Source organism: Limulus polyphemus, unplaced genomic scaffold (assembly GCF_000517525.1).
Source record: "Limulus polyphemus unplaced genomic scaffold, Limulus_polyphemus-2.1.2 Scaffold78, whole genome shotgun sequence".
In the NCBI taxonomy this organism is placed as follows: domain Eukaryota; kingdom Metazoa; phylum Arthropoda; class Merostomata; order Xiphosura; family Limulidae; genus Limulus; species Limulus polyphemus.
This window is the reverse complement of record NW_013665688.1, coordinates 803,128-818,548: the sequence shown is the minus strand read 5'-3', so window position 1 is coordinate 818,548 and position 15,421 is coordinate 803,128. Positions and strand designations below refer to the sequence as shown.

Sequence of the window (15,421 nt, the reverse complement as noted above, 5' to 3'; positions counted from 1 at the left end):
GTCATTAAATAATTATTACCAATTTTATTAAGTACATTAGTGATGTGTGAAATGCCTTTGCTTCTTTAATATATTTTATGTGAATTACATAGTCTCACTTGAAAATTTTAAAATTTTTACTAAAAATATTTCCTTACTTTTCTCCACAATTTTTTGTGATAAAATGTAAATGCTAAATTTAAGCGTCAGTTTTTTAAAAAAACAAATGATTTATTTTTAGTTCTAAATGGTCTTTTTAAACGAAACTGTTTTACGTATACTAGCAAAGATGCCCACGCCAAGTACAACGTTAGTTAGCCAGTGGGACACTGCATGTGTGTGCGTCACTTATATGCAGTAGCAAAGGGAGTAAATTTAATCGATTTAAACTTGTAAAAACGAGTGCGAAAATGAATAAAGCAAGATGTTTTAGAATTATTCTGGGGCAACATCCTAGAATCCCTTGAATGTTTCATAGTTATCAGAGAGGTCGTGAAATTTGAAATCTTTTTGTTGCTGACACTGCTGTATACTATAGATATTGACCATGTCACAGTTGTGTTAATTTTAAAACAAGGAAATATTTTTTTTTCTTACCTTAAATGATAGATTAAACATCTTTTCAGTCAACAAGGCTATAAACGAAAAGTGCCGCACTTTAAATACAGACTTGTTAAATGAAGGTACCAACTATATTGTGGGAAGGGTAAAACGTGTCCTGGTGAAAGAAGTAACCAATACATGGGATACACATAGAGATAGGTGCATCATCTGTTCGCCAGTCTCACGTTTGGGAAGTGGGAGCATTAAAAACAGCTGTGGATTCAAGCACATAAACTACCACGTCTAAACTTATTATTTACCGTCTGTTTGTAGCAAGTTGTGAGAAGACAGTTGTACTTGTCGCAAAAAAAATGATGGTTACATACCTATATTTGAAAGAAAATATATCGTAAGCTGTCTAGCAGCTAGTTTAAAATCTACTACTGTTAGAACAATGCAAGTTTCAATTTACCTCAAAATCCCCATACAAGTAGTAGTAAAAAAAAAAAGGTATTATTTAGTTAGAGTTTTACTTAAATTATGATGTATGCTAATTACCCTAGAAACCCAGAGTTGTATAATTTGCATTTCTACACCAAAAATACTTACGAAATATATAGATATTCCCCAGAAACGTTTGAACCTACGGCCTCAAACAGAGGCACATGGTGGTTGATCGTTTTACTGTTCTTATTGTGGCTGAAAATATAGGAAGACTAATAAATTTTGCATTTCTTCTCCAAAAAACGTACGAAATATGTAGATACTCACCTAGAAACTTTTGAACCTACGGCCTCAAACAGGGGCGCGTGATGGTTGATCGTTTTACTGTTCTTATTGTGGCTGAAAATATAGGAAGACTAATAAGTTTTGCATTTCTTCTCCAAAAACGTACGAAATAAGTAGATACTCACCAGAAACTTTTGAACCTACGGCCTCAAACAGGGGCACGTGATGGTTGATCGTTTTACTGTTCTTATTGTGGCTGAAAATATAGGAAGACTAATAAATTGTTCACAACGTTTACCAAACAGCCATCGAAGCGAGACATTATGGGAAATAACATCGATACAGTTGTGACACACTTGCCAGAGCCGCAAATTTGACAGGACAAATGATGATACGCTCGACACGCTACGTATCTTGCTCGCTTCAGACCTCAGGGCGCGTACTTGTCAATTTTTCTTAGTCAGAAGTTTCATCCAAGCTCGTCGTGATGATTTGTTAAAAAAAAACCTTGAAAATTACAGAAAGAAAGCTTCACCCAAGTACAAGAGGGTTTTAAATAATGTTATAAAATGCTTGCAGTGCGTGGCCTTCTAAATATTCAATTGTTAGCTGTTAGTTTGAGAAGACTACCGTATTATATACTCTATTTCTTTAACTTTCTTGTTGATATAAATACATGTGTGTATATATATATCTTTATCTGATTTTTTTCCTTTCAATACTATTGGAAAATTCAATTAATGTCTTCTGCGATACCTTGTGTAGAATTATAGAATTATCGTTCTATTATTAATATTATTATTTTTTGTATATTGTGTCCTGGATTATAAACTGCATCATGCTATACTAAACTGTTCAAGTTCTTTCCTGTTAAAAACCCACATAGTACTATTTTCTACTTGTTGTACTACACCTACTTTTATTACTCAATGTCTCGATATCGCGTACTTAGAATTTAAACATGCGCTCCTGGTACGACATGGCATAAGTAAATATTATTACAAACGAATCCTGAGCTGTATACATGCAACTACTGTTCTGTTTCTAGGAAAATTACATTTTAAACAATTTTCGCTTCAGATGCAACGCATGCTATGGAACAGTTATGTAAATATAGCAATAAACTAATAATATCAAGTACAATATGATAAGCTATAGACCGTACAAATTTGCTCAAAGTAATTATCATATCAATTTTACCTTTAATTTGATATCTCGAATTTTTTGCCTTGATAAGCGTTTCGACATTAGAAAAAAATAAATAAATAAAAGTTGATGATGTTACAGTTACACACATAGAACTGTATATAACCGTAAGTTAATTAAAAAAACGTCACACTGTGTTGCTGTTATGAACAGGAAGATTTAAATAACTGTCTTCTTTTAAATGTCTCTTACTTACATATTCGCGTGTATAAAAGTCCAATTCACCGTGAGTATATATAAAAAAGAAATATTGATACAAACTATGATATCGTAATGTTTAATCTTCTTGTAGTAATACTTTCTCGTCAGCTAAAAGCTAGTCCTCAGCCTCCTGATAGAAGCTTTCACAGCTAAAGAATTCTGCGTTAGCACTCTTATTTTCTGTACATCAAGAGCTGACTTTGAATGATGAACTGTAAAAAATATAACTATTTTTAATGTGCGTCTGTATATACATACATACTAAAGATTAAAATCAATGTGTGTGTTGGAATGTTCTAATTAAATAATTAAAACAGCTTTATTATTGTGTTATTGTAGCCAAAGAGTGTTAGTATTAAAAAATCATATCTGCTTTAGTAGCCTTACACAGGTATTAGTGCATATTAGTCCATATAAAATTGTCAACTTTGTTACTCACTGCTTTTGCTTACAAGTTCTTTTTCTTGTAAATGCTTTGTAAATTAAACTGAAATATTTCATTCACAAATATAAATATACAGTTTCGCTTTTAGCTTACACGGATAATGGCACTGAGCAAAAGTTACTATTCATAGCCATTTTACATAAAACGTAGAAGATAGGAAAATATACAGTCATCAGTGGAAGTTATTTTGATATTAGTACCTAGTATCACTCATTAGAGATTAAAAAAGTATCATCATTAGTAGAAAGATTTATCTTTGGAAATATAACTTATATACACTTTGAATAGTTGATGTTATCATTTTGGTTATCAATGCTTTGTGGAGATGCATAATTAACTGGCCTATAATTCAGAGCAGTTTTGTTTGGCTAAACATATATATATATATCCAAAAAAAAACCTTTATCGTTTGTATACCGAAAATACCTTTAGTGCGAAGATGAGGGTAACGTTTACGGGCGAGAACAATTTAGTGAATAAATTATAGCAAAGTTCGAAACTCGTGACATTAAACGCTGATAAAGAAGCTTTCCCGCCTTCTAACTTAAAACACGACTTTTTCTTTATCTTCATATTTCTACCTCGTTATAGCCTTTGTTTTTCCCGCTCATAGCTGGGGCACAATGTCGAAAACTGTTGTCGCCGTTAAAACTTTTATTATAAGTACGGTGTTGTAGCCGTTAAAACTTTTATTAAAAGTACGGTGTTGTCGCCGTTAAAACTTTTATTAAAAGTACGGTGTTGTCGCCGTTAAAACTTTTATTAAAAGTACGGTGTTGCCATTGCCTGAGTAAAATGGTTCCAGTAATATTTAGATATTGTGGTAGAAAAAAGAAAGTTCGTCTTCAGATACATTTGGTATCTGTATGTTCTTTTCTGCTATCCGTCTTCCTATGTATATCTAATCACATAACTACCTATCAATCTAGACCTCATCCTAAATCTCTCCTCTGTCAGTTCGTCTAGCTTTCTTTGTACATGTCTTATCTATCTGTAAATATTTATGTACGTGATTCTTCTTCTTCATCTGGATTCGTTCCATGTTTTGGACCAGGGAGGGTCAGGTTCAGCGTGGACCTCTTCCCCTCCTCTCTCTCTCAGGAATTGTTATTTTGTTTGCACTGTTACTGAATCTTAGGTAATAACCCGTGTTACATTGTTGTTGCATTACTTACAATATGTTAAATTTTGTCCATTGTCCGCATTTTAGATTAACATACCCTTTTCCCGCCACGTCCAATTCATGGGGTAATATTAACTTGTATATTTTCACTAGCTTCACTTATGTATGATCGCACTATCAGTCAATGTTCACAATACAGTTCCACTTAGCAGTCATATACACAAAGACAAAATAACAATGAATTGTAATGTGTTTTTTATCGTAGTGACAAAAAAAAAACAATTTACTGATGAATCACTGCTTAGATGTTTCCATCAGTTATTTATCAGTATTAAACGAAACAATGATTTTCTCTGAAAATCTATGGCTGAAATTTTAGGCTTTTAACTATGATACTGTTCCGTATAAAATAAAAGTTGTTTTTGTAACAATTAAAATATACTCCAACAATTCTATAATTTTAAATAGCTTTATTGTTTCAACATATCTAAGATGATGAACTTTTCAAGAAATGAAAGATATGCTGCACAAATCTGTACAAAAGTAAATTTGTTATTTAAATGTGTGGTATATTTTACATCAGATTATATCAATATGATATTTTGTTTATTCTAGACAAGCAATAATTCATAGTTGAGTCTGTGCGCGCGTGTGTGTGTGTGTGTTTGTTTTTTTTTTACAGCCTTATGAAAATGTGACAAAATATTCACTTCTTCTAGATGTTGTTGAGACTAAATTAGTCGTAGCATGCCGCTAGCCCATTTTTATATTTCCTAATGAAATCCAAGTTCCTCTGGGAGAGAAACCTCGTGTTTAAGGGGAATTACGGCACGCCACACCAATCTAACCACTAATATAAAATCTCTAAACTGCACATTCAGCGCTAATGTTGGTTGCTGATTGCCATGGCCAGTGACAGGTCCGAGGTAGTAGGTTGACGGTGAAGCTGTTGTACAAAAAAAATGGGCAGTTCTCGGTGCGGCTATGGCGGTAAGGTGGTAATGTGGCAGTTAGTGTAGCTTATGGAGCTCATTCTAATGGTCAGTCAGCTCGTTACATGCTGTCGTGTCTTAAGCCACGCACGTGACCAAACAGACTTGTTGTATAAGATGTTTGAGCCACAGTTACCATTCGAAGCATTGATGGTGTATATAGTCTAGAATTAAATCTGAGTTTAAGTTTGAAATGTTTAACCCAAACAGGACCAACTTCTACTTAGCATAAAACCCAGAGAGTTATTCTAAACGTAACTGAAATGTCAATTAAAGATGCTTTGGACGATAAGATGTGTAAAAGTCAAACATTTCACATTTTTCATTAGCGGGATAAAAATAATTGTGAGTTATACTTCCTTGATCTATGATTTAAAATGCTAACAACATTATAAATTTAGTGAGCTTTTCAAACCCTATAATCTAACTTATTTTGCTCAGCTTCCACGTTTCATGCTTACAGATATCAGTAATTATACTTTCTTTCTGCTCACCCCCTCCAGTGTCACAGCAGTATGTCTGCAGATTTACAACGCTAGAAACCGAGTTTCGATATTCGCGGTGGGCAGAGCACAGATAGCCCATTCTGTAGCTTTGTGCTTAACTTCAAACAAACGAACAAAATTCTTTCTGCCCCTCTGGTGGCTTAGCAGAACGTCTGAGGGTTTATAACGCTAAAACTCGAGGTTCAATACACGCGGTTGGCACAGCACAGATAGCTTTGTGCGTAACAAATATAAATTGTCTTTATTAATTTGAGCTAACGAAATATTTTTCTTTCTGTTGTGCACGAATCACCTTGTGCACAAGCACTTTTAAAACGGCAGAGTCCAATTGTCATTGAAACATCACTACTTTATTTATCGATGAGTGTAAACAAGTCGACAGTTGTCATTGAAACATCACTACTTTATTTATCGATGAGTGTAAACAAGTCGACAATTGTCATTGAAACATCACCACTTTACTTATCGATGAGTGTAAACAAGTCGACCTGTCAGCTACAGAAATAAATCTCCATTTTACTGTGATTTAAGAATGTATTTATAGAAATAATTTCCTAATAAACTATAAAATGAAACCTTTTGATACAAGTACCATCTGAATATCGAAATCCATCTTTATCGTTTATCCTTACACAAACCACATAATGCTCAGTCAGCCACTGGGGATATAGAGTTTAAAGTATTAAGAGATTGAACTAAGACTGTTTACTGGATGAATTGAATTGTTCGTATGGTTTGTGGATTGATACAGGTACCTACCGCATAATTTTACATTTCAATACGGTTTTGAAGTTTTAAATTCGTGTATATGTGTGAGACTATCCACAAACTACATGTACATTTCACACTTTCACGTGAGAATATATGTGTATATATATGCAAAGACAGAGGTTGAGTACGTTATATTAAAATGACTTTGAAATCTCACCATGTCGTTACAGTCCATGCCACCACGTCTGGTCGTCCTCTATCTGACGACCTGCATCGTAGTTTCCATTGCTAAAGGCTCCATCGTGAGGGTATCATGTCCAAAGTGCGCCCCCATTTGTGCTGCTTTCCGTAATCTATTTATTGAGAACACCGGTTTTCCAGCGCCCGTTTCAACATTCCGATCGCACAGAAATTCATAGGCGCTGCATCTGACGACTTGATGGGAATGTCTTCATATGTACTAGCATGAATACCCATTTTATTTTCCAGCTACTTGATGTATCCGATGGTTGAACGGATATGTCGTGAAAGTAACTTGTGTCGCTTTTCCAAACGGATATACTTCCTGATTATACTTCATAATGTTGCCTGGATCACGTATACTGTATTTTTTTTTGTTGTTCGACATAAGTTAAAGGAATTTAAAAAGTGTACGTTACATTAAAACGATTTCGAATAAGCAAATCACATGAAAACCACAGCCGTTTGGCGTTTCGAAAGTAGTTTGATACCACTGAAAATGGATCGTTTTTGGGAAGGGTATATTACAGCCTTTTCCGACACAAAATATCTATACACCCAAAACATAAAGATGTGGTGAGATCGCGGATTTGGAATTTCCAAAACGGGGATACTCTTTATACTTAATGGCATTGGAAAACAAAGGAGTGTGGAACAACTTGGGAAACCATCCAGTTAAGAGACATGCTACAAGTTGTACCCCCAACTATAGTAAGCAAAATGCGGCGTCTTGTAACAGGGGAGAATCCACGATTCCCCCAGTGGCACAGCGGCATGTCTGCGGATATACAACGCTAGAAACCGGGTTTTGATATCCGTGGTGGGCAGAGCACAGATAGCCCATTTTGTAACTTTATGTTTAACTACAAACAGACAGAGAATCAAAACTTGTGGCTATCCACAAATAAATCTTCTGGTTTTACAGTTTCTTAACAGTTCAAAAATTTTAAGGAGGATTTCTCTTTATCCTCAAACTACAGGCACATTAATTTGTTGTATTCATGTTGGGATCTAAAGTGCATGTACAGTTGTACATTACGTTAACTTACAGATATTTGTGTCTATATATCTACAAACAACTCGCACAGTTTTGCATTTCCTCGATTTGAAGGTACTAGAGTTTGACACTTCTTTATCTTAAGGATTTGTGCCGTTTTTAACTTGCGTGTTGTTGTGATTTTTATCTGCATTTAACGTTTTTTATTTCTTTGACTTGCTGGAAATTACGTATACGTCTTTAGATATATTTAACTCTCAAGGAATTGTGCCGGGTTGAACTTTCGTAATGTTGTGTCTACACCTACAGTGTTGTATGCTTTTTTAACTGACAGGGATTGTGTCTATAAGCCGGTTTTATATATATATTAATTTACTTCCAGGGATTATTTTGCTCTTCACTAACAGAAATTTATATATATACTTATATAGATTTTTAATCACGGGATGTTGTGTCTGGCAATAATCTTCGTGTATAGTTTATCATTTATATATCTTATGGGAATTAATTAGTAGCTAGCGTCCGCAGAATGTTAATCCGAGGATTCGTGGTTCGCGTCCCCTTTGCTGCAAGAACGCAGTTTGCACTTTGGGAGCGAGGTTGTGCCCACTATTCGGACAGATACGAGTAGTCGAAGAGTTGGCGATGGGTACTGTTAAGTTCCTTCCCTCTAATTTGTCAACTTAAAATAAGATCCGTTTATGCTTTGATACCCCTAGTGTAGCTTGGAAAGAAAATTATACAACCAAACAAACAAATAAATGTGTGCAGTCTTGGATAGATCTAACTTTCGGGTATTTGTGTCCAGAGCCACCCATAGAAATCCTTGAGCTTGGGGCAAGTCTTTTGTTTGCCCTCCCCCCTCTTCACACACACACACACACACACACACACACAGAAAACTTGATCGATTCTTTACTCGAGATTTCCAAGCAAATGTATTAGTAATATTGTTGTGTAGCTTGCGCCTTGAAGATATCCTCTCTTTCTGCAAAAATAAGAAGACGAGGAAGTTTTACTCCTAAAGGAAGGAAACAAGGAGTCCACATTTTCTTACTAGTGATATGTTATAAACTTTCTGTTAAAAGATTGCGCTATACACGTGTAATATCAATACTTTAAAGCATTATTTCTTATATACTAACATGACTTACAATATAGCTATCATGGTAAAGTAAAACATTCGGGTATCCCTTACCGTTGTGACGGTTTATATTGTTGGACAGGTTCTGTTTGATTAAGTCCAGTCCACTTAACGAGAAGTAAAGCGATTAATTTCTTCAGTTGTAATTTTTACAACTTACACGTTTCATAAAGTAACTATAACCAAGCGATAGGCGTAACTCGCAAATGAAACTCAACAGCCACTTCCTTAATAAATTGCTAATCGTATCTACAGCACAAACTCAAAAACATGTGCGACAATGAAATGACTTACTAATTCATTGGCTGATCAACTAATTAAAGTTAGGTGTATGAATATTAATGACGTTAACTGTAAAAAGTGTTTTTGTTTTATTAATTAAAGAAGTATACTGCACTGTTTTATTTGTGTATTAGGATTGTACAGAGGACTTCACAATTCATGGAAGGGCAGTGTTGTGAGCTATGTTTTTAATATCTTAATTTAGACGTCTTCTGTCATTTGTTAGAAGGAGTTTTGGCAAGACGTAGTGATGACGTGTGACGCCTAGAAACTTTCTTAATACCTAGACTTTACGTGACGTCTCGAATTTTCTAGAAACTCGGGACTTAGTTAAAACAAATATTGTGATATAAAAACACGTGTTATTCAGTTAGTCAACAAAATTATAATCGTTGAACCAATATTGAAGTATGCAAAACACAAAATACAATCTTAATTTGATCAATAAGGCAGTATTTCATTAATTAGTGATTTCCAAAATCTGAATTGTATTTTCATCAAATCTGTTTTGATTGTTTTCTTTTCAATGGGTTATGGTAGAAAGATGGGATGGCCTTTTTCCCCCCTTACCTTAGCCTGCTGTCTTGTCAAGTTTTCTCAAGGTGTATGGCCGAAAGAATTCACTAATACTCTGGAAATGGTCTCAACAGGAAACATCACTAAGTCATCCCAAAACGTCCTCTACCAAACAATACAAAACGTCTAAATCAGATTATTAAAAACTTAGCTCACAACAATACGAATACGGTATATTGACACAAGACCTTGCACGGCAACATATCACAGAGATCTAGTAAATTGGATACTATAGCAATATGATTAAATGAACGTCCGGTGAACAGCAAGCATGCTACCATAGAACACTAGTTTGTTAATTAGTCCTTTTTTTCTGAATATTGAGTAAAGTTAATTTAAGTAAAGATAAATAATAATAAATAAGGGATATTAGAATAAATCAAAAATGTTGCGTTATTAACACTTACACAAATTTTTATTTGTAAATGACTCATATAAAATTGATAAAAAATTACATTTCACTTACTTAATCTAGTTCACACCATTTAGTTGTTGCTCATGGAATTTTATAACATAAACTTCTTCTCAACCACTAATGTGTATGGCGTATCCCAACCGGACTGATGAGCCCTGGTAGAGGGCGAAAGGCTTCGTCGGTACAGGTTGTGGCAGATAAAGTATAGTTGACATATTGTTATATATTCTTCTTTACTTTCACTCTTAAGTTTGTATAAATTATTAAAACCAAGAACATAGTTTTACACACTTGTGACAATTGTAAAACTGCACACTTAGTCACTTCAACGTTAGTTAATTTTCATCTGCTAAGCACATAGTCTTGTACATCAAAATATTATCTAATTCTATTTCGTAATTCCAAGACAAACAAATATAATCTGACTTTCCTAATGGGCTACTTCAGATGTGCTAAACCCCTTTTTTCACAAATTTCGCGATGTTTTTGATAAAATACTTTTCCTTTTTTTCGCGGAACGTGGAATGATTCATCAAAACACTCCTTTATTTACGAAAGTAAGGACGCGGATGCATACTCAAATTGTCGTACACACAGAAATGGCTGAGGTAGCCACGTAGTAAGTTGTTGTGTCTTATACATGTGAATAACAAACACGTTGGCGTAGTTGTCCAAAGTTGTCCAGTGTTATGAAGTTAGATGAAAGATAACATCAGTTGAAGCTGAGAAAGCGGCCGGCCTTTTGTTAGTCTCTAAGGAATCAGGGGATTACAATACTCTAAGTCTTTAGAAAATGATTAGAGTGAGCGGGTATAGCGGCCGCCTTTCTAAGTTCAGTTAGTATGGAGACTACATGCTTATGAAACGTTATAATCCGATATACGGGAAACAAATGAAAGGTCAGAAAGAAAGGGACCTATTCAGTGTGGGGTTGCGAAAGGAATATAAAAGACGGGAGTTCAATAAAGAAGAAGAGAAGAAGACCGAGAGATGTGAGAGAACACAAATAAACTGAAAGAGGCGAAGGAAGAAAGTAATATGTTGCTAGTAAGAAACAAAACCTATTTCTAAATCAAAGTTTAATTGATTACTAGTAGTAAATAGAAATCTATTATGTTTACATTGGTATGAGTCAATTCCTGCAAGGAATAAATACAATAAGAGGGGAAAGCAAAGTGCTAGTATAGCACGATCGTAACATTCGGGCCACAAAACGGAAACTGAGCAATCACAGAGCTTCACAGTTATACATTACGCCGGTGCTTACACGAGTGCATTCTGTTGGATTATATAACATGAAATAAATTTTGTACAGCGTTATAAATGGACCGCATACGTTTATAGTATGCTTGATTACGAAATAAATCTTACATTTTTCTATCATGTAGTTATCATTCAATCTGGGAAATAAAAACTTCAAACAGATAAAGTCGTAGTAACACTACCAACATTATGCGAACTTTGGTTGTTCTGTTAAGAAGTAAAATACGCAATCACTGTACCGAAACGACGTGTAGAGTTATTACACAGCTTGTTTGTTTGTTATTAAGCACAAAGGTTTTGTTTGTTTGTAATTAAGCATAAAGCTACACAATGGGCTATCTGTGCTCTACCCACCACGGGTATCGAAACCTGGCTTCTAGCGTTGTAAATCCGCAGACATGCCGCTGTGCTACTGGGGGGGGGGCATTACACAGCTATTACATAAAGAACGTAAGTTTGATTGTTGGACCGCTGCTCTGTGATTGGTGTCATTTTCCGTGTTTGTGTACCGAAGATTCATAAGAAAATAGTTTGCTTCCGTACCCCCCCCCTGCCCAGAACAAGCTATACAGCTGTCCTCCACCCTGAAGGATTGATATATATATATATATATATATCTACAGTCTACTTTTATACATATCTTGGACTTGCAGCTATTTATGACATTCTTTGTTCTTCAATAGTATTACGCCTATCTACCGAGTTATACCTTTCTTTAACTTGTAGGAATGTGTGTCTATCAACAAAGTAATCTTACTGTTTTATATAACTTTAACTTGTGTTGTTTTTAAATTGTGGTTATTTTTATACCTGTACAGTTTTACGTTTCTTTAGGTTATATTAACTGACTGGAAAAACTGATTCTGTCTACAAATTACATGAACAATTTAACAATTCTTTAACTTGTGTAGATTTGTGTAATTCAATGAACTATACGTTCAGTTTTTATATGTAGATTTGTGTAATTCAGTGAATTATACGTTCATTTTTTCTATTTATTGGACTTGAGGATTTTTATATTGATCTAATAACAACGCGTACACTTTATGCGTCTCTGATTTGTTGAAATGTATGCCGATCAACAAAAACCACTATTAAAATTTGTATATTTCTATAAACTTTCAAGAACTTGTGGGGTTATAAACGTGCAGGGATTTGTGTCGTTATTTGCAGTTTTACATTCCTTTAAATTGTCTAGATTTATATAGATCTGCATACTACACGATACAACTTAATTTTTCTTGAACTTGTAAGGATAGGAATATTTTTTACCTAAAAGAAATTATTATCTATGCAGTAGATTTAGTACTTTAGACTTTAGTAGATTTAGACTGTGATGAGTTAGTTTGAATATTTTACTTTAATAAATTAAGAAGGACCAAATTTTACATTTTGGAACTCGGACCAACTTGTATTGTATCTTTATTCGATCGTAATGTTTCACTGTATTAACGGAGATAGTTAAAAACAACTATCAGACAAGGTAGCCCCCAATGGCACAGCGATATGTCTGCGGACTCGCAACGCTAGAAACCGGGTTTCGATACCCGTTGTGGGCAGAGCACAGATAGCTCATTGTGTAGCTTTGTGCTTAATTACAAACAAACAACCGAACAAACAAGATAATCGTTCCTCGATGACTAAGGAGTAAGCTTAAGAGCTTTTTACCATAAAAATCGTGGCTCAATCCATGCTGCGAACAAAGCATATGCAGCTCATTATACGCTGAAAGAACAAATAAGCAAATAAGAAGAACATTAGAAGATGTCATGAGACAAAAATATAAAGTTTCGTGAAAGTTCGTTTATTAAAATGTGTTATTCATAATTGTAATTTTCAATTTGATGAAGTTAACCTTTTTATTTAACCCTATGGGTAAGCGGTAAGTTTACTGTCTTACAACGCTAAAGACATAGTAAATAGCCCAGTGAGGCTTTACGCTAAAACACACAAATTTAACTGCTGTAAAAAAAAATTCTCGATTAAACACGACCAGCACTTAAATATTAGTAGGAGAGATTACTTAATGTAAAACAAGTCTTAATCTGATAAACCTTTTAGAATAATCTTCTATTAGTGGATCTTGAAGGATCAATCCTCTTTATAAAATAAGCAGGTTCATATCGAGTGTAAGAGACGCAAGTTTTCAAAGTACGGTTTCAACTAACAAGCAATAGACACTGATGAAGCATAATAACTTTTCTGGATGATGTTTCATTGTACTGTAATAAAGTAAACCCAACGGATGTTGATATATGGTAAATACACTAAAATTATAAAAGATAATCATGAGAAAAACAAATAGCATTTTGTAGAGAAAATTTAGAAACATAAGAAAGACTGAAAATTTTGGATTTTATTTTTAAGTTTGTTCCGTAAAAGGACCATGGTATTTCATGATACCAAAATGTATCCATGTTATTTTGCACAAACTAATATCACCGTAACTGGAAGAGTGTATCTACTTAACAAAGGAAACTTCATAAATGATAAAATAAGTGTACTTTGTATTGGTACTCTCGTGTATATAAATATACCGTGAATTTCATTATCTCATGGAAAAGTCACAATTAGATTAGAATTGAGATCTGACGATACCTTTACATTAAACGAACATCAAGAACAAATTAAACATCAACTTTATCAATGGTTGATACAGATCATTTCGACACAGGGATAATTAGTACGATGTTCCCCTTCAATCTGACCACTGAACTGGGTGTACCATTAAATGAAGCATCAAAATGATCAGTTATTTTTCTTTTTTTAGTTTTCAAATATTATGGAATATTACAATGATAAAACAATACTAAGATCGTTTTCACTCAGCTGGTTAATAAAAAGTGTGTTAATGGAGATGATTTTTAACAAATAGAGATAATGGTTGGCTTTGGCAGTGAAAATATTTTGTTTTAACGTACAGGCTGTGTGATCACTGTTTAACAGGTATCTCAACGTAGAACATAGCAGTTTCAATTATCACCTAAAAAGCTTAATTATATTATTTATAGAAGAATGACAAAATTAAAAGAAGTAACATTGTTCGTCGAAAGAGTAAAATTAACCGATTTATCAGATAATTAAACTTCAAAATAGGAAGTTTTTAAATAGGCTTTTAAATCTAATACTGTAAAAAGTACCACATGCAAAGTAACAAATCAGATCAAGAGTACGAAATGTTTAGAAGCCGTATATAATATTAAACGTAATTTCAGTGAGAATGAGTGGCATACAGGGAAAAACTGCTATTTTTGGGGGATGAAATAAAACACGTGTTACGTTGAAACTATACAACTTGGACAAAAACAAGTACCACACTGTGATTTTCCGAGAGCAGCCTATTAACCTAATTATATTTTAAACTGATGAATGCGTGAAAATATAGATAACAATGAATAAGATTGTAATTTGCAAGTGGATGACAATTGTGACGTATTATTAAGACAGTCATTAAATGAAAATTTTAAGATTACAAGTCAGATTAAACAATCGCTCTAGGATGGAAATTAAATTTCAGATCACTGAGCACGTGACCTGGAACACTGGAAAATATAAAATAACTGTTTTAAGTAATAGTACGTATTCAGATTTGTAACAGGCCTGGCATGACCTGGTAGTCAGGGTTCTTGACTCGCAATCTGATGTCACCGAACATGCTCGCCCTTTCAGCCGTGGGGGTGTTGTAATGTGACGGTCAATCCCACTATTCGTTGGTAAAAGAGTAGCCCAAGAATTAGTTGTATATGGTGCTGACTAGCTGCATTCCCTCTAGTCTTACACTGCTAAATTAGGAACAACTAGCGCAGATAGCCCTTGTGTAACTTTGCGCGAAATTCGAAACAACTAAACTAAATTTGTGAAGATTGCTATTAATTTCAAATTATATGTTTGAGGGATTAATATCATCAAAATGTTTAAATAATTTTCTCCATAACATAACATTATTGCAATGGAAGACCAATTTTGTAATTTTATGATTACTCTTTACCTCAACTGAAGCACACATTCACTCACACACATACACACACACACACACACACACACACACACACATATATATATATATATA

At 34.1% G+C, this 15,421-nt stretch overlaps 1 protein-coding gene across 10 annotated transcripts in view; it reads right to left on the bottom strand.

Moving 5' to 3' along the window:
- The window catches only part of LOC111087846, a 229,712-nt gene that overhangs the window by 67,803 nt on the left and 146,488 nt on the right, over positions 1–15,421 (bottom strand). For 9 of the 10 annotated variants that reach the window (XR_002612471.1, XR_002612477.1, XR_002612473.1 and 6 more), the window contains one exon: positions 9,484–9,779. Coding sequence is in view for 2 of the 10 variants with exons in the window: in XM_022395993.1 (XP_022251701.1) it covers positions 9,696–9,779 (84 nt within the window). In the remaining 8 variants the exon portion in view is untranslated. Of the gene's footprint in view, positions 1–9,483; positions 9,780–15,421 lie in introns of those variants that run through there. The other variant, XR_002612472.1, reaches the window with a different exon arrangement.